The 19,990-nt window shown below is 39.7% G+C and overlaps 1 protein-coding gene across 1 annotated transcript in view; it reads right to left on the bottom strand.

Annotated features, from left to right (window-relative positions):
* The window catches only part of NLRP14 (NLR family pyrin domain containing 14), a gene marked incomplete at both ends in the record, with an annotated part of 19,865 nt that extends 2,425 nt beyond the window's left edge, over positions 1 to 17,440 (bottom strand). Inside the window, 7 exon segments of the mRNA XM_082660088.1 lie at positions 1,133 to 1,295; positions 1,401 to 1,571; positions 1,989 to 2,163; positions 7,397 to 7,972; positions 16,051 to 16,109; positions 16,111 to 16,120; positions 17,149 to 17,440. Of these exon segments, the coding sequence (XP_082516214.1) occupies positions 1,133 to 1,295; positions 1,401 to 1,571; positions 1,989 to 2,163; positions 7,397 to 7,972; positions 16,051 to 16,109; positions 16,111 to 16,120; positions 17,149 to 17,440 (1,446 nt within the window).
* Positions 17,441 to 19,990: the final 2,550 nt, after the last annotated feature.

The raw sequence follows: 19,990 nt of genomic DNA, 5'->3' as shown, positions 1-19,990 counted from the left end.
CAATGAAATGCCCTCTTCCCCCATTGCCTCTTTGGCTGTCTCACTTGGGATCCTTAGGTTTGCGCCAAACTGGGCTACAAACTGGGTTCTTGTTCTTCAGAATTTTTCTTACTATAAATAATATGTTAACTTCCTTACACTGTACATAAATATAGTATCCTACTGCAGAAGTAGCTCTACGGAGCACAGGAGCAGGCAAATGGAGTAGAAAGACGGTAATCATAACTAACTAAGGACTTTCCGTACATAATAAAAGTGGCATTTCCAATCAGAAGGGAAAAGATACATTATGCCATAAATGATTTGGGGACAACAGATCTAATATACAGGGGAAAGTAAGTTTAAGCCTTATAACGAAATAAATTTGGAATAATTTAAAATTTAAATGTTAAAAATTGTCATAAAGAATATGCAAAAGATGATATAAGTGGGTTTTTTTTAAAAAAGGTATTTCCAATTATGAAAAAACTCCTAGAAGTCATGAGGAGTCATAATTTGACTACACAAAAGTTGTAAACATCTATATCCTAAAATGACCATAAAGAAAGTTAGAAATACAGCAACATGCTAGGTAAGTTATTTACGATATATAAAAAATAATAGTAACAATGTATATGTGATATTAATACCATAACATATATAACAGAAAACATCCAGGAGAAAACTGAGCCTTATGAAGAGGCAATTCCTTGAATACTAGAGGCCAAAAACATTCGAAAAGATATTCAACATTAAATCATTTTTAGAGTTATTTTCAACTATCTAATTAGTATTGATAAAGAAGCTTATAGATACAAAGTGAAGATATTAAAAATGTAAGCCCCTAAACCGCTGAGGGAATGTACACAATCTGTCTGGAGGCAGTTTAAACATATCTGACAAAATAAAAAATTCTGACTCGTCAATTCCACGTCTAGGAAGTTACGTGACAGCAACGAACAGTATAATCACACCGTGATCCAGCCATACCACGTAACGCATTCAATGGTTTTTGTTTAATCATATTGATATATATTTACCTGTTTGGAGCCCAGAATATAGAGTTGGATGGGTGGACTTCAGTCCTAAATCCATCATTTTCTTGTAAGCATTATGAAAGCTGCATAATCTTTCTACGCCTCACACTCCTTACCTGTTCAGTGAGGCACTTAGAACTCAGGTGGCCAATCTGACACCAATAGGTACTTCCGTTCAGGCTAAACAAATTTTGCGCAGGGCCCAGCACAAAGTCAGGACAAAATAAATGGCGATTATTAATATCATCACCCTCATCATCTTCATTATCATTAAAGATTCTAGGGAAAAAGCAAGGGACACAATAGGTCCATAATATTTTCCCAGCTTAAATATATTTCAAAATGTGTATTATATTGGAAGGATGACAACTAGCAGACACTCACACAAGGCTCTGTAGAGTGCACTCTGCATGTTTCAAGGCATCACTCATAAGCTTTACTCCACTATCTCCCAAGACACTGTCCACCAAGCATAAACGTGTCAGCCTTTTATTGCTGATGAGAGCCAAAGAGAGATCCTCACAACCAGCTTCCGTGAGCCCACAGCTTTCTAAGCTGAAGGAGAAAGACAGATGGGGAGGGATCAGTCAATTCCCAAAGTGCATCCTCTTCTCCTTCACAGGAGTTTGCTGGTACTCACAACCCCTACATCTCTACTATAGAAGCAACCTCATCAAACCTACTTAAATCATGAATTCCATTGCAGCTATGGACAGGGTATGATGAAACAAAACATAGGAGGAGAGAGGATAAGCCTCGAAAACAATGAAAATAAGATGTCCATCATAAAGAGATGTCTACAAGTCAAGTGAAAGAGGAAGGGAGGTAGAAAAAGAAAAGGAGGAGGTCTTGCAGGATTGATGAATGAGCCAATTAATGTCAGGACCCAAGCAGTTTCCCCATTCAGGTCATAATTAAGCTACGCAAGACTGAACAAAATGAATCTATAGAAAATAGTACAGAAAGACTCACGATAATCTCTCTAGGTTACACGTTGGATGCATTAAGGCCTCACACGACATCTTCACTCTGTCATCCAAGAGATTATTCGTTGATGGATTCAGAGATAACAAGCTTTGGTTTCTGATGAGAGCCTTAGAGATATTTCGGCAACAAACCGCAGTTAGGTCGCTGGATTGATTCCAAGCTGGAAAACAATACAGGAAAATAGAAATGACCACTCCTCAGAGAATAATTATAACCCCCACTCACCCAGCCAGAGGGTGTGGTTTCCCAGTCTTTGGGATTTGTTCTGAAAATCCAGCTCCCCTACACAGAATGAGAATGATTTAACTAAAGCACAGGGCTCTGATAGAGAGTTAGGGAGGGGAGGGGAGGAAGCTTGTCTCTTCCAACCCCACCTCCCCAGCTCCCCCACGAAATATGTATGCAAGCATTTAAAAATATCTTCACATTATAATCTTTTTTAATCTGGGAGAAATTTCCTTTAACTACAACTTGGAAGAAGGTGGACTGGAGGATGGCTGTATCCTTGCATTCTTTGACTTCTGAAACAGAATAGAGGTGGGCAGGAAATCAGACGTAAAAGCTGTGACAACCACAAAACTGTCTGCCAGGAGCTCATTTCTTCATGGGAGCCAACCCATGTTTTCTGAGGAACCCTGTCCTTAACAGTGAAAACGAGAAGGAAATCAGAAATAAAATAAAATGGTTTCTAAAAATAAAGTAAAAGAGGAAGGGAAACAGAAGAAGAAAATAAGAAGCACATGCAGAGCCCCTATTTTCAGAGACCCATATTTAGAGACGACTTGGCGTTTGACCATGGCTGGGACTAATATCAGCTATTGGTAAGAAGAGTCAGGCAGCAGCATTCCTGGAACTTGGAATTGTTCCATTTACTCCCATTAATCAAGGACTTATCAACTTGAGTCCCTTGAGAATTGGTTCTCTACATCAAAATCAGGGTATAGAGAAGTAGGAACAGGAGAAACTCCCTCCTCAGTCCAGAATTAGACCTCAGTGGGTGACCTAGAACATGGCTCAAGGCTGAAAACCTCACCTTGCTTTGAAAAGTTGTTATGGACTGAATTGTTCCCCAAATTTGTATGTTGAAGCCCTACCCCCAGCCCAATGTGACAGTATTTAGAGACAGGGCCTCTAAGGAGGTAGTTAAGGTTAATGAGGTTGTAAGAGTGGACCCCTAATCCAATAGGACTGATGTCCCCATAAGGGGAGGAAGAGACACCAGGAGTGAGCACACGCACAAAAAGGCCATGTGAGGACACAATGAGAAGGTAGCCATCTACAAGTCAGGGAGAGAGGCCTCACCAGAAACCAACCCTGCCAGCACCCTGATCTTGACCTTCCAGCTTCCAGAACTGTGAGAAATAAATTTATATTGTTTAAGTCTGTGCTATTTTGGGTATTCTGTTATGGGAGCCTGAGCAGATTAATACAAAAGGGTTTATATCAGCAGCCAGGTAGGCAATTAGGGAAACAAGGGAAATCTTATAAACTATGTTTGGATAGAGCTCTTCTAGACAGAAAAGAGACTCCAATATTATGGGACCTGTGGATAAAATATTAAAGCTTAACAGAAAGAAAACATTACACTAAGGGACAGAAAATAAGCACATGTATAAAACCCAGAAAACTAGGAAACAGAAGAAAGTGCTTAGAAAGGCTTCCTTTACATTTTAAATGTATAGGAAGACTCTGTGAAACAAGAATACCACATCAGAAGTGGAGATCAGGGGAATTCCCTAGAGGTCAACTGGTTAGGACTCCACGCTTCCACCGCAAGGGGCACAGGTTCGATTCCTGGTTGGGGAACTAAGATCCCGCATGCCTCAAAAAAAAAAAAAAAAAAAAAAGAGTCAAAACAAAACAAAAAAAACAATGGAGAACTGAAATCTGAATTTGAAGAAATGAAAAGCAAAATCAATATAAATAAATATGCGAAACTCCCCAAGAAGGAAGGGGGAAAAGATTTAGAGGACAAAAAATAAGTAAGTTATATAGGAACAGAGCTACAACTAATGACTATTAGATGCTCTTAAAAAAGAGAGACAGAGACAGCACGTGCAACAGAGTGAGCCCTGACATCATTTTAAAAAACCAATTTAAAGAAATCATTTCTGAGGGGAATAAAGAAAGGTTTCCCACAGATCAAAAGTAATAAAATGTAAAAGTAATTTTAAAAAATCCTGAGAACACTAGTGAGAAAGTCTGGGAAGGTGGGAGGGAGTTAAGGGGTTGAAGTGTCAGGTTATCCTTAGACTTCTCTTTAGAACACTAGAAAAAAGTAATGTAACAAAGTCAAAGTGTGAAGAACACAGTGGAGGCCTAAGACCAAGATACACGTCATTCATCTGTGAAGACAGTCAAAGGACATAAAGGAAGTCATAAAATGTATCATTCACACACATTGCATGAAAACGTTAGTTTAAAATTGTACCACCCAATCATGCAATGAATCAAAACTAAGATTTTATACAGTGGGAAAGGTGAGTTTAAGAAAACAAAACCAAAAACTAGCAGTATACATTGATTAAAAATTAAGTGTACAGAATTGAGTCTAAATAATTGTATTCATGTGTTGCCATGATAAAAAGTCAGAAAAGTTTTGAAAGAGTTCAAAGGGTAAAATATTTAGCCCCTGTAATCCTAGATTAAATGAACATACTGGAAATTGTATGATCGAGGTATACTAAATATACTGCCTTACATAAGGGTATTTTAAATGCTCTAATCCTTTTGAATTTGATCAAGATATATTTGGGGGGGGGAACCCTGAAGAGTAATAACTAATAATCATCAATTAAAAACAGGCACTATAACTTGCAAATGTTCCAACATACCTGGACACAAAACAAAAATGAAACAAAATGTAGCTCATTTGTGAATCAAGAAATAGAAGTGGTACTGAAAACATTAAAAAATGCTTCTAACTGGAGATATAAACAGTACATGCCCCCGAGTCCCTTTGTTCATAATCTATTTTGCTCTTATCCTTTCCATAGTATAAGTTTGAGCTTCTCAAACTCTCTTCTTTTCTTTGTGCCAATTAACAGAACTTCAGCTATGGACCTCCTGATGCTTTATGAATGAAATCTCAGCCTCATGAAAAGAAAATGTTCCCTCTTTCCCTTGCATCTGCAAAGAAAAGCAGATGGTATTACACGTCAGAAAATATTTTGTAAGAACATTTTTGCTGTGCTTTATTGTTTTATCATAACAAGGGAATCTTACAAGATACCTGGACCTTAGAAATTGTTGCTATGCCTTGTGAAAACAACCCTTAAGTGCTTTTAAGTCTGTAATTTTGATTGTCTTATATAAAAATGTGTCTCTCTTGCAATATTCAAATTGATATTTTGGAATTCCTACATGTTACAAATATTGAAAGAATTTTGTTAAAGCAGAAAAAAAGATCATCAGTACTCTCCTCTCACATGCATTAAGGTAATAAAAAATATATAGAATTCTTCTTTTCCTAGAGTTTGAAGGTCCTGTCTCGTTTATATTAATATGTAACATCAATCACCAGTGACTCAGTCAAAAGGGAAGATGAGAGCTGAGGTTTGTGGCTCCATACTTATCCCTAAATATGAACCCGCGAAACGGAGGAGATACATTAACTTACTTTTGGGTCCTATTGGAGAACCAGCCCTATAATCTCTTAATATTGCTACTAAAACGAGGCCCTGGGCTGAAAATTTCCAAAGCCCCTTCAAAGTAAACACATTATAATTATTATTTTTTTGTTGTTCTTATTGATTGATTTTATTGTTCTTATTATATTCAGAACAGCTGTCTGAATATATTTTTCTTTTCTAAAAATGCCTGCTGCTTAATTTTCAGGTTGCCCAAGAATTTCTTGTTGTTGAGTGTGAGATTATTTTTCTGATATGAACTAGACATTGAGATATGGCAGAATGGAGTTGTTGCTAAAGCAGTGTGGTTGCAGAAGTTATGTGTTGCCCACGTATGGGCCGAATGCACCACAGGTGCCAGAGGAATGGTGCTCACAAGAGAAAGAGCTTTTACGTTAATAAGACAGGCTTCCTGGGCCTGTTCTAAAGCAAAGTAAATCATTAGATAAATCAATGTGGTCTAAAATTTGAGACCTAAAATGGCTATGGGACTTCTCCCTGATTCTACTAAAGTGAGAAATAAAAATGCACACGTTTTCTTAGATCACATAAGGCTTTGCATTTCTTTAACAGTAAGTCTAAACTAAAGAATTTCCTAAATCTCTTACAGTTCCCTTATAGGTCAAATAATCATTACTTATGTTAATATTTATTGTTTATTTTTTTAAAAACATCTTTAATGGAGTATAATTGCTTTACAATGGTGTGTTAGTTTCTGCTTTATAATTATGTTAATATTTAAAAGAATATAAATATAAATCTGGGTGTATAATTTAAATGAGTTAAATAAATAACTAACATCTTCATAAATTAGGATCTCATAAATCTTGGAATGAGACAATATTACAAACACTATACTATCTGGGTCAAGCTTGAGATATAATACTGTTTTGCTAAATTCTTAGTTACTAACAGCGGCTATACTCTCCTTAATGTTAACTTGAATATATTTTCTAAACTTACTAATTGATTTTAGAAACTTGGAATAATGTAATATTTTAAAAATTAGTAATTTGGGGCTTCCCTGGTGGCACAGTGGCTGAGAGTCCACCTGCCAATGCAGGGGACATGGGTTCGTGCCCCGGTCCAGGAAGATCCCACATGCCGCGGAGCGGCTGGGCCCGTGAGCCATGGCCACTGAGCCTGCGCATCCGGAGCCTGTGCTCCGCAACGGGAGAGGCCACAGCAGTGAGAGGCCCGCACATCGCAAAAAAAAAAAAAAAAATTAGTAATTTGTGTTTATCTAAAGACATCTAAAGAAATTAAACTTCAAAGAGAGAAAATAAATTACATTCTTACAACAATCTGTTACCATTTTTTCTTCATACTATTCAAATTAAAATAGCAAAATCAATGTATTGTCTTATATCCCATGTTATTTATGTTTAAAAAGTTAGGGCTTAAACATTTAAACCAGGGGTCCCCAACCCCTGGGCCATGGACTGGTACTGGTCCGTGGCCTGTTAGGAACCGGGATGCAGAGCAGGAGGTGAGCGGCAGGTGGGCAAGCGAGCAAAACTTCAGCTATATTTACAGCCGCTCCCCATTGCTCGCATTACCACCTGAGCTCCGCCTCCTGTCAGATCAGCTGCGGCATTAGATTCTCATGGGAGCGCAAACCCTACTGTGAACTGCACATGCGAGGCACCTAGATTTCAAGGTCCTTATGAGAATCTAATGTTTGATGATCTGAGGTGTGGCAACCCTGAGGTAGGGCAACCCGTACCAGCAGAAATTTACCTATGTTTTTTACCTATGTTTTTTTACAAGCTGTGAGTTTTGTCGTCACCAATAAGGACGACTCAGGGAGCTTCACTTTTCTCAGCAAACTACTCATGAGGAAGGACATGGGGTGTACCTGGGTCCAGTCTGTACACAGCACACACTCAGGTTCCTCAAAGGCAAAGTTCAGTTCATCAAAACTATCAGTAATAAAAAGGAGACTACTCGGCTGGGACAGAATCCTTTCAATGGGGCCTTCTGTGCAGGGCCAGTCCTTTGATATCATTTGAGCAAAGCTTCTCTCTCTCAACTGGTTCATTTCTCTTGCATTGAGATAAAAAACATAGGTGAATTTCTGCTGGTAGGGGCTGCCCTGTGCCCAGTCTAACATCACCATTCTCACCAAGGTTGTCTTCCCAACTCCCGCAGCCCCCTGAAGGATCAGCAGAACAGGCTGCTCACCTGTTCTGACATCCTCATCAAACAAACGTTCCAACAGTTCTCGGCCTTCCTGAGCAATTTCATGACAGAAGTTTTCAGATTCTCCAAGCAAATGGTTCTTATCTAACATGATGCAAAATGTTTCCCTTATTTGAACTCTGTATTCTGCTCCGTCACCTAAATCAGTTAGAAGGGAGCCAGAAGATACACATGATCAGAATTAATTCTATGATTTTCAATCTTAAGAATATTGCACTTAGAGTAGGACCAGGAAGTGACACATGCTGAAATCAAAGTACAGCTGGTTTAAATGAGAAAAGAATGTAAATAAAACAAAAATATTCTTGTAGATTTAAAACCCACATTATAAACTGAAAAAACAGAACCCACAATGCAGAAATTAATGATGGAAAATAAAAATTAGATTCGTTCCAGAAATACTTTTTCTCTTCCCTGTACTTCTATTCTACAGAGAAAAAAGAGGATGTATGTGGAGAACAGAGCCATCATCCAGATAAAAGGAGAACACAGGCAACAATTAACAATAATACCCAGATAGGAACTGAACACAGATCTGAATCTACAGATCAAAATCATCCGCTTTATACAGATAAACCATTAGTGGACATGAACAGTTGCAGACATTCTCCCCAAGGAGCAAGACGGCTAAGCCCCACATCGAGCTTCGCACCCTTGGGGTCCTGCACTGGGAAGATGAGCCCACAGAACGTTTGGCTTCGAAGGCAGCAGGGCTTACTTTCAGGAGAGCCAGAGGGCTGTAGGAAACACGACTCTGCTCTTAAAGGGCACATACAAAATCTCACATGTTGAGACCCAGAGTAAAAGCAGTGATTTGAAAGGAGCTCGGGTAAGACCTAGTATCTGATCTTGGAAAGCCTCCCAGAGAGGCAGGAGGCAACTGGGACTCACCCATGGGACACAGACACTGATGGCAGCTGTTTGGGGAGTTCCTTCTACCACGAGGACACTGGTGCTGCCAAGAGCCATTTTGGAGTCCTTCCCCTAGCTCATTAGCACCAGGACCCAGCCCTGCCCACCAGCTGGTTGGCACCAGTCCTGGGGCACCCCAGACCAAGCAGCAACCACGTAGGGACACAGCTTCACCCACCAGCAAGCCAATAGAAGCCGTAGGCCCCCCTGAGCATCCCAGCTGGCCCAGGACCCATCCCCCAGACCCCCACCAGTGGGCAGACACCAGTCCCTGGACCCTGCCTACCAGCGGGTGGACACACCAGCTCCAAGATATCTTAGGCCCCTCAGCCAGCATCCCTGGAATCCAGCGTCAACCACCAGTGGGTCAGCACTGGCCCCAGAACCTCCCTCATCTACCACCCCAAACCTGGCTCTGCCCATTAGTGGGTCATTACTAGCCCTGGAACCCCTCAGAGTGCCACAGCCAGTCACCTCTGGACCTGGCTCCACCCAGGGGTGCCAGGACAGACTGGTCCAGTCCTGGCACCCCTGTACTCCCAAAGCCGGCCACCTTGTGATCCGGCCCCACCAACCAACAGGTCAGCCCAGACCGTGCAGCCAGTCACACCACGCCCCAACCCCACCCAATAGCAGGTCAACACCAGCTCTGGGAACCCTGGGCCTGCAGCCGGCCACCCATGGCCCAGCCCCACTCACCAGCCGGACAGCACCAGGACAGGGACCCCCCAGGCCATGCAGCCAGCTGCTCCAGGACCAGCTCCACCAGCAGCCAGCAGCCTCTGCACTAGGCAGGGCCTAGCAACCAGGCCAGGGGCCAGCCATGCCTACCTGTGTGCCCACAGTAGGCATGTGGCCTGTTGTAGCCCTGCCACAACAGAAGGGCCCATGCAGCCCAGACAGGAGTCACCACTAGAGCATATAACTCTGTTGACCAGAGGGAAGTGTGCTACTGGGCCTCAGGTCAGCTCCTAAATAAGCCACTTCCCCAAGATTAGGAAGCACAACTGACCTACCTAATATACAGAAACAGACACAGAAACAACTACAAGAAAAAAACTAAAAAACACATACACATGGAGGCTAAACAATATGCTACTAAACAACTAATGGGTCAATGAAGAAATCAAAGGGGAAATAAAAAAATACCTAGAGACAAACGAAAATGAAACCACGATGATCTAAAACCTATGGGATGCAGCAAAAGCAGTTCTAAGAGGGAAGTTTCTAGCAATACAGTCTTAACTCAGGAAATAAGAAAAATCACAAATAAACAACCTAACCTTACACCTAAAGCAACTAGAGAAAGAAGAACAAACAAAACCCAAAGTTAGTAGAAGGAAAGAAATCATAAAGATCAGAGCAGAAATAAATGAAATAGAAATGAAGAAAACAATAGCAAAGATCAATGAAACTAAAAGCTGGTTCTTTGAAAAGATAAACAAAATTGATAAACTTTTAGCCAGACTCATCAAAAAAAACAGGGAGAGGGCTCAAATCAATAAAATTAGAAATGAAAAAGGAGAAGTTAACAATGGACACTGCAGAAATACAAAGAATAAGAGACTACCACGAGCAACTATATGCCAATGAAATGGACAATCTGGAAGAAATGGACAAATTCTTAGAAAGGTACAATCTCCCAAGACTGAACCAGGAATAAATAGAAAATATGAACAGACCAAACACAAGTACTGAAATTGAAACTGTGATAAAAAACTCCCAACAAACAGAAGTTCAGGACCAGATAGCTTCATAGGAGAATTCTATCAAACATTTAGAAAAGAGTTAACACCTATCCTTCTGAAACTATTCCAAAAAATTGCAGAGGAAGGAATACTCCCAAACTCATTCTATGAGGCCACAATCACCCTCTCACCAGAACCAGACAAAGATATCACAAAAAAAGAGAATTACAGGCCAATATCACTGATGAACACAGACACAAAAATCCTCAACAAAACACTAGCAATCCAAATTCAACAATACATTAAAAGGATCATACACCATGATCAAGTGGAATTTATCCCCAAGGAGATTTCAGTATCTGGAAATCAATCAATGTGATTCACCACATTAACAAATTAAATAATAAAAATCATACGATCACTTCAATAGATGCCAAAAAAGCTTCTGACAAAATTCACATCCATTTAGGAAAAAAACTCTCCAGAAAGTGGAGGTGACCATACTACCCAAGGCAACCTACGGATTCAATGCAATCCCAATCAAAATACCAAGGGCATTTTTCACTGAACCAGAACAATCTAAAATTTGTATGGAAACACAAATGACCCCAAATAGCAAAAACAATCTTGAAAAAGAAAAACAAAGCTGGAGGTATCATAATCCCTGACTTAAGACTATACTACAGTAATCAAAACAGTATGGTACTAACACAGAAACAGACACACAGAACAATGGAACAGAAAAGAGAGCCCAGAAATGAACCCATACTTATATGGTCAATTAATCTACAACAAAGGAAATATGAATATATAATTGAGAAAAGAGAGCCTATTCAATAAATTGTGTTGGTAAAAGTAGACAGCTGACATGCAAAAGACTACTTTGTCACACCATATACAAAAATAAACTCAAAATGGATTAAAGACTTAAATGCAATGCAAGCAACCTAAATGTCCATCGACAAAGGAATGGATAAAGAAGGTGTGGTACATATATACAATGGAATATTACTCAGCCATAAGAAAGAATGAAACAATGTCATTTGCAGCAACACGGATGAACCTAGGGATTGCCATACTGAGTGAAGTAAGTCAGATACAGAAAAACAAATATTATATGATATCGCTTAAATGTGGAATCTATAAAAATGGTACAGATGAACTTATTTATAAAACAGAAATAGAGTCACAGATGTAGAAAACAAACTTATGGTTACCAGGGGGGAAAGGGTGGGGGAGGGATAAATTGGAAGATTGGGATTGACATATACACACTACTGTATATAAAATAGAAAACTAATAAGGACCTACTGTAGAGCACAGGGAACTCAACCTATATGGGAAAAGAATCTAAAAAAGAGTGGATATATGTATATGTATAACTGAATCACTTTGCTGTACAGTAGAAACACAACATTTTAAATCAACTATACTCCAATAAAAATTTTTTTAAAAAGACTTAAGTGTTAAGACCTAAAACCATACAACTTCTGGAAGAAAACATAGGCAGTATGCTCTTTGACACTGGTCTTAGCAATATTATTTTGGATATGCCTCCTCAGGCAAAGGAAATGAAAGCAAAAGTAAACAATAGGACTACATCGAACTAAAAAGCTTTTTTTTTAAAAAAGCTTTTGCATTTGAGGGTATTATGCTAAGCGAAATAAGTCACAAAGAGAAAGATATAATATCACTTATATGTGGAATCTAAAAAAATGCAACAAACTAATGAATATAACAAAAAAGAAGCAGACTGACAGATACAGAGAACAAACTAATGGTTACCAGTTTGGGGGGAGGGGAACTATAGGGGTATGGGATTAAGAGGTACAAACTATTACATACAAAATAAGCTACACGGATATATTGTACAACACGGGGAATATAGCCAATATTTTATAACAATAAATGGACTTTTAAAAATTATTATTCTTATATCGTACACCTGTGACTTATATAATATTGTACATCAACTATACTTCAATAAATAAATAAATAAATAAATAAAAAGCTTTTGCACAGTGAAACTATCAACAAAACAAAAAGGCCATCTACTGAATGGGAGAAGATATTTGCAAATACTATATCCATTAATGTGTTAATAGCCAAACTACACAAAGAGCTCATACAACACAACATTAAAAAAAAGCCCTGGTGGCACAGTGGTTAAGAATCCGCCTGCCAATTCAGGGGACATGGGTTCGAGCCCTGGTCCGGGAAGATCCCACATGCTGCGGAGCAACTAAGCCCGTGCGCCGCAACTACTGAGCCTGTGCTCTAGAGCCCACGAGCCACAACTACTGAGCCCAAGTGCCACAAGTACTGAAGCCCGTGCGCCTAGAGCCCATGCTCTGCAACAAGAGAAGCCACCTAATGAGAAGCCCGTGCACTGCGACGAAGAGTAGCCCCTCTCGCCACAACTAGAGAAAAGCCCACGTGCAGCAACAAAGACCTGATTTAGCAAAATAAATAAATTTATTTTTTAAAAAAAACCTATTGAAAAATGGGCAGAGGACCTGAATAGACATTTTTTCAAAGATGACTTCAGATGGGCAACAGCATATGAAAAGATTCTCAACATCACTAATCATCAGAAAAATACAAATCAAAATCACAATAAGATATCACCCCACATCTGTCACAATGGCTATTATCAAAAAGACAACAAATAACAGGTGTTGGCGAGGATATGGAGAAAATGGAACCCTCAGGCACTGTTGGTGGGAATGTAAGTTGGTACAGCCAGTATGGAAAACAGTAAGAAGGTTCCTCAAAAAATTGAAAACAGAACTACCACATGATACAGTAATTCTACTCCTGGGTATTTAGCCAAAGAAAATGAAAACACTAATTCAAAAAGATATATGCACCCTTATGTTTATTGTAGCATTATTTACAACAGCCAAGATATGGAAGCAACCTAAGTGCCCTTCAACAGATGAACAGATAAAGAAACTGTGGTATATATACACAATGGAATATTAGCCATAAAAAGGAATGAAATCTTGCCATTTGTGACAACATGGGTGGACCTAGAGGGTGTTATGCTAAGTGAAGTAAGTCAGACAGAGAAAGACAAATACTGTACAAGTTCACTTATATGTAGTATCTAAAAAACATAATGAAACAGAAACAGAGTCATAGATACAGAGAAAAACAGGTGGTTGCCAGAGGGGTGGGAGATGGGAGGAATTTAGAAATAGGTGAGGGAGAGGTACAAACTAAAAAAGAAAAAGAAAGAAAGAAATGAACATTGAAGCATAGCCTGAAGAATATTTTAAAGAAAAGAAAAGAAATTCCCAAGTGTCCAAGTAGAATGAAAATATAGTTACATCTTTCCCTAGTTCAGTCTGATTCCTTCTTTAGAGCTCAATTTAAATGTCACTATCTCTGGGAAGACTTCTCTGAACTCCAAAGATAGATAGTTCTCTCTTTTGTACATTCTCAGAACACAGTATATTTTCCATTCACAGCACATATCTCAAGCTGGAATTACTTTAGTTTTTAAAGCATATAATTCTTTTCTTTGTTCTACTAGGGCATTCAGTGCAAACATCTAACAAAGTTCATATCCCACTAAATTATGCTTAGTTCTCCCCCAGGGGAAGGTATGGTATTAGAAGTCAGATACTCTTTCTTTTTATGGTATAATATCATACAGTGCTGTACTTTTAAAAAATTGGGATTATAAGGATGATCTTTACTATCTTCATTATACTTTTATCTATCTTCCAAATTTTCCAAAGTAAATTTCTATGGAGGTAGAACCTTGGTTTCCTAAATTTATGGTCAGTTATACCACAAAAATAAGCTTCCTTATATTGTATCAGAAATTAAGGTCCAAGCAGGAACTTATCTTCAAAATCATTTAATACAATAAGACATTTTTATTTATTAGTGCTTAGAATAAAATAGGTTCTCAATTATTTCTTGAATGAAATAATGTAGCCCATTAGAAAGCAGCATAGCTGAGCTAAGCTGGTCCAGTTTTCTTTGTATTATAATTCAATTTATATAACCTAGAATTCAGCCATATAGAATTCAAAACAAAGTAGGGGGACTGGAAATGGTATTGAACTAAGACTGAGAAAACCTGGTCCTAGAAATAACATTTTACACAGACTAGTTGTCACCATCCTGGAACTCAATTACAGCATCATTTCTTTTTAAAAAAATTTTAATTAATTTATTTTTTACACAGCAGGTTCTTATTAGTTATCTATTTTATACACATCAGTGTATACATGTCAATCCCAATAGCCCAATTCATCATACCACCACGACCACCCCCTGCCACTTTCCCCCCTTGGTGTCCATATGTTTGTTCTCTACATCTGTGTCTCTATTTCTGCCTTGCAAACTGGTTCATCTGTGCCATTTTTCTAGATTCCACATATATGTGTTAATATACGATATTTGTTTTTCTCTTTCTGACTTACTTCACTCTGTACGATAGTCTCTAGATCCATCCACATCTTTACAAGTGACCCAATTTTGTTCCTTTTTATGGCTGAGTAATATTCCATTGTATATATGTACCACATCTTCTTTATCCATTTGTCTGTTGATGGGCATTTAGGTTGCTTCCATGACCTGGCTATTGTTAATAGTGCTGCAATGAACACTGGGGTGCATGACTCTTTTTGAATTATGGTTTTCTCTGGGTATATGCCCAGCAGTGGGATTGCTTGGTCATATGGTAATTCTATTTTTAGTTTGTTAAGGAACCTCCATACTGTTCTCCATAGTGGCTGTATCAATTTACATTCCCACCAACAGTGCAAGAGGGTTCCCTTTTCTCCACACCCTCTCCAGCATTTGTTGTTTGTAGATTTTCTGATAATGCCCATTCTAACTGGTATGAGGTAATACCTCACTGTAGTTTTGATTTGCATTAATTTGATCTGATTTGATTTGATTTGCTCTAATAATTAATGATGCTGAGCAGCTTTTCACGTGCTTCTTGGCCATCTGTATGTCTTCTTTGGAGAAATGTCTATTTAGGTCTTCTGCCCATTTTTTGATTGGGTTGTTTTTTTAATATTGAGCTGCATGAGCTGCTTATATAAACATTTTTCTTTTGATGTGGACCATTTTTAAAGTCTTTACTGAATTTGTTACAGTATTGCTTCTGTGTTATGTTTTGGGTTTTTTGTCCCCAAGGCATGTGGGATCTTAGCTCCCCCACCAGCGATCAGACCCATACCTGCTGTATTGGAAGGCAAAGTCTTAACCACTGGACTACCAGGGAAGTCCCTACAGCATCATTTCTAATGGAAGAGAGAAGACACAAAAAGCCAAATAATCCCTGTCAGCTCAGGGACTCTTCAGTCTATAAAACAAGATATCAAGATACCTTTGTTCATCAGACTGTCAATTTTTGACTGGCCATTTCCAAATACTGCTCTTTTGAGGCTCTGAATTAACATGGTTCTGTTTCTGACTTTGTCCAGAGAGCCAGTTTTGTCAACTCTTTTTGAACAATAATCACAGAACAGGTAGGATATTGCAAGAAGTTAACAAGGATTGAACAAAGGTCCCCTGGGAGATAACTTTCTCCCATGATGCTTCAAAAGCACAAACCTCCCAAATCTGACAAAAAGTCCATCTACTTACCCAGCACTGCTTCCTGATCACCTTGTACCTCTCTGGCCCCAGTGTCCTCTGGTCTCAGTCTGGGCTGTCCCTGCAACAGGTTCCAAAAGGATCGTGAGATTTACCAAAAACAAGGAGAATTTAGTGATGGCCAGAACAGGGGCCAGAATTTTCCTCAGTGTCCAATTCTATGATCATCTGGGTTTAAGAAACTAGAGCCAACAAGGCCTCAGACTCCACCAGCTCAGCTGAGGGTGAAGTGATGTGGTGTGAACAACACTGAAGCATGATACCTCTTGCCACGCTTCCCACCCTGTAACTCTAAGGCAAGTAGTCTAGTCTAAGCCTAAGTTTCCTCGACTGTACTGACCTCACAAGGATATGGTGAGGCTCAAAAGAAATAATGGGGCTTCCCTGGTGGCGCAGTGGTTGAGAGTCCGCCTGCCGATGCAGGGCACACGGGTTTGTGCCCCGGTCCGGGAAGATCCCACATGCCGCGGAGCGGCTGGGCCCATGAGCCATGGCTGCTGGGCCTGCGCGTCCAGAGTCTGTGCTCTGCAACGGGAGAGGCCACAACAGTGAGAGGCCCGCGTACTGCAAAAAAAAAAAAAAAAAAAGAAAGAATGGATATACATTTTGGAGCTCTAAAGCCTTGTATACGAAGGAGGAATTTTAGATGTCTACAGAATTTCACGCCTGGGAATGACTAAAACTACTGTTTTGCCTTATGTCCTTTAATAATTTTTTGCCCATTCCTCATATTTCAGCAAAGATTTAAGGTCATATTTGAGTGTCCTCAAAATTTAGGCCAACCTATGACTTTATTTGTAGTTTAGGCAAAGGAGCACTAGATGGGGCAATTCTTTTCACTCAATTCCTTTAATCATTCTAATTGGTACAAGATGGATGAATTACCCCCAATTAAGGAGCCAGGCTGAATAACAGTACTCAGAACACTCCAGCCTGTTTAGTGTTCCTCAAACAATCCAACGTACTTGAGTACCATGGAGCCTGTGTCTCACAGAATGGTTTAATCCCCAAGTCCCTCTCATAGAACCAATGGGCTCCAGGAACCACTTCCTTCTTTCCACCTGTAGAAGTGTGTCCAGCATCACTCACAGTTGATCTCTGCGTTTGCTCTCTCACACAGATCCTTCAGGTTCATCTTGCCAAAGATTTTGAGAGCCACCCCCCAGGCCTGCTCTCCTGGATGGTACTTGTTCATCAAGTTAGCCAAATCCTCCCGCTTGGCCTTCTTCACTTCAGACCAGGGTATCCTGCAGGATCCAGGTCCCGTGGTCTCATTCTTTAGGAGTGACTTGAATCTATTTAATTCCTCTTTGTTTAGCTCCTCCAAATACAGTAGCGGCCCCAAATCAGAAAAGAAGGAGGAAGATGACAAATCTGTCATCTTGTCCAGGGATCAATATTCAAGCTTCAGTGGGGAAAAAATAATCAAAAGAATGTGGAACAAATGGGGCCTATGGAAAAGTAAGTTTAGAAAATGAAATACCTCTAAAAACATATATTAATTCAACAAACCTGTATTGAAGCCTACTGTATCAGGCTCAGTACTGACTTCCTGTCCACTGTAATACATTTTCTACCATAAAAACATTCTTCTAATATAGACCAATCTATGATTCTTCCACCTTCCCAAGAGTTACTCCCAGTCCCACACTTATGAGCTGTAAGTAATAAAGAAAGGCAATTCATCTCTCATTACTCTTCTGCAAAGCAAGGATATCAGAACCAATCTCAGAGGACTGTGGTATGGATTAAATAAGGTAGAGTTCCTATATCAGCTGGCTCAGAACAGGCTCCTACTAAGTATTGGCAAATTTCTTCATTCTCTCTCTCCCCCACCAACACCCAACATACATCTCAGCCTATAAAACGGTGTTATTGTACCCGCATCATTACTCTTGAAGCACATGTGTCACCATTGGCATATATCACCATTTACCTCTTGTCATGTCATCTCTGGTCACAAATCCATACTAGTCCCTGAAGATCTGCATTCTTAGCTCACAAGCTACTTTCACATCCACTCCCCAACACCACAATTATTCTGGGTGAGCTCAAAGTTAAAGCCCTTCCCAAACAGCATTCTCCCCCACCTCAACCCCTATGACCTCATTCCACTCTAGCATTTCACCCTGATGCTCTCACTTACACTTTATCATCAGCAGCTACCCAAACTCTGCAGAGTCCCTTAAATTAATTAAACTCTTAAACTAATACCTTCCAGTTAATAGAGCAGTTTCAAGCCTTCACTCCCATGGTGACTGTTCTTCAAATGCTATCAAATCCTAGTCTTTTGAGCCCTCTGTTTTCCTCTTATTTATCAGCCATCTTAAGAGCCTTACTCAATTTCTTATTTAGCACGGGTACTGCAATCATTTAAACCATATCTTCAAGTTACTCGTCTCCTCTTCAGTGATTTGCCTAAAGAGACAGAGCTAGTAAGTGGTACAGCTAGAACTCAACCTAGATCTTTCTCCAACCCCCTCTCCTTTCCAGCCTTTCATATGCCACCCCCTACTCTTGCCAATGGGATTGGATAAGATTGATGGGACAAGTAAAGATGTACAGAGGGAGATTTTACTTCTTAAACAGAAGGTGAATTATCTGAAAATTACAAAGTAAATCAGGACTTTCTCCTACAGTAACCTGTGAGCTATCGGCTGTTTTAGGGTTTTGTTTGTTTTGACTGGACTGCAGAAATAATCTAGATTATAGATTAGGATCTGACCAAAACAGGTTCCATAGTAATTTTTTTTTTTTTTTTTGGCGGCACACGGGCCTCTTACTGTTGTGGCCTCTCCCGTTGCGGAGCACAGGCTCCAGACACGCAGGCTCAGCGGCCATGGCTCATGGGCCCAGCCGCTCCACGGCATGTGGGATCTTCCCGGACCGGGCACGAACCCGTGTCCCCTGCATTGGCAGGCGGACTCTCAACCACTGCGCCACCAGGGAAGCCCAGTAATTTTTTTTTTAAAGAAGTAAAAAGGAGAAAATTTGAGGAAACTTCAAAGGAATACTGAAATTCCTCCAGAACATATAAAATACGGTAGGTGAGGGAAAATGTGACATGTAATATACAGTTATCACTGCATGGGAGCCTATCTTTTCTTTCTTCTTTCCTGTAACAAAAGAAGGTGGCTCTAGCCCCTTTTCTATAGCTCATTCCTTCACCCCTGAATCTCATTAGAGTCAGGAATTATTAAGGGACTTAATCCATCAGAAATCTCTCTTCACTTCTCTAGCCTCAACTTCTCCCTGTCCTCTAAGTCCTTCCCATTAGCACTGAAACACGCCCAAGTCCACTTTAGTCTTTTACGAGTGTTTCCTTCACTTCATATCCCCTTCATCTTCAGAGTCAAACGTCCTCAGTCTTCTATACTTTATGTATTATACCTCCTCAGTCCCCTGCAATCTAACTGTTGCTACCACAATCCCACTGAGATAGCTCAGACCAATGACCACCCTTTTGTAAAACCCATTTTAAAATTCAATTTTCATATCTGTAAGCAGGAAAAATAACAGTACCTACCTCCACAAGGACTGGAAGATAACACATGCACCTAATTTACAGGGTGCCATACATATAATACTATTTTAACAATGCCTTAATTGTTGATATTTTGTCCCCCCTTGGCTCTCATCATATCCCATACTTCCTTCATTTTCCTCCTGCCTTTCTAGGTGAAACTTTGAGCCAAGATCTGTAAGTTCTGAATCCTACTGGGTTTCTACTATATGATACCTACAACTCTGACAGAGAGTACATTATACTTTGGCTTCCTTCCCAAAGGTTTTATGCTGTTCTTGAAGGAATTTTTTTTTTTTTTAAATTTTGTGGTCTTCCTTTGTTTACATTCTTGGGAAGAGGAAAACAGATGTTGTCTGGTGTGGCTCCTCTTCTGCGATGGCATTCATAAATTCCAAAATGTTCTGA

The sequence above is a fragment of the Grampus griseus genome (genome assembly GCF_964374135.1).
Source record: "Grampus griseus genome assembly, chromosome: 8".
Lineage (NCBI taxonomy): Eukaryota > Metazoa > Chordata > Mammalia > Artiodactyla > Delphinidae > Grampus > Grampus griseus.
The sequence above is the reverse complement of the archived record's forward strand: the minus strand, read 5'-3'. Positions and strand labels throughout refer to the sequence as shown.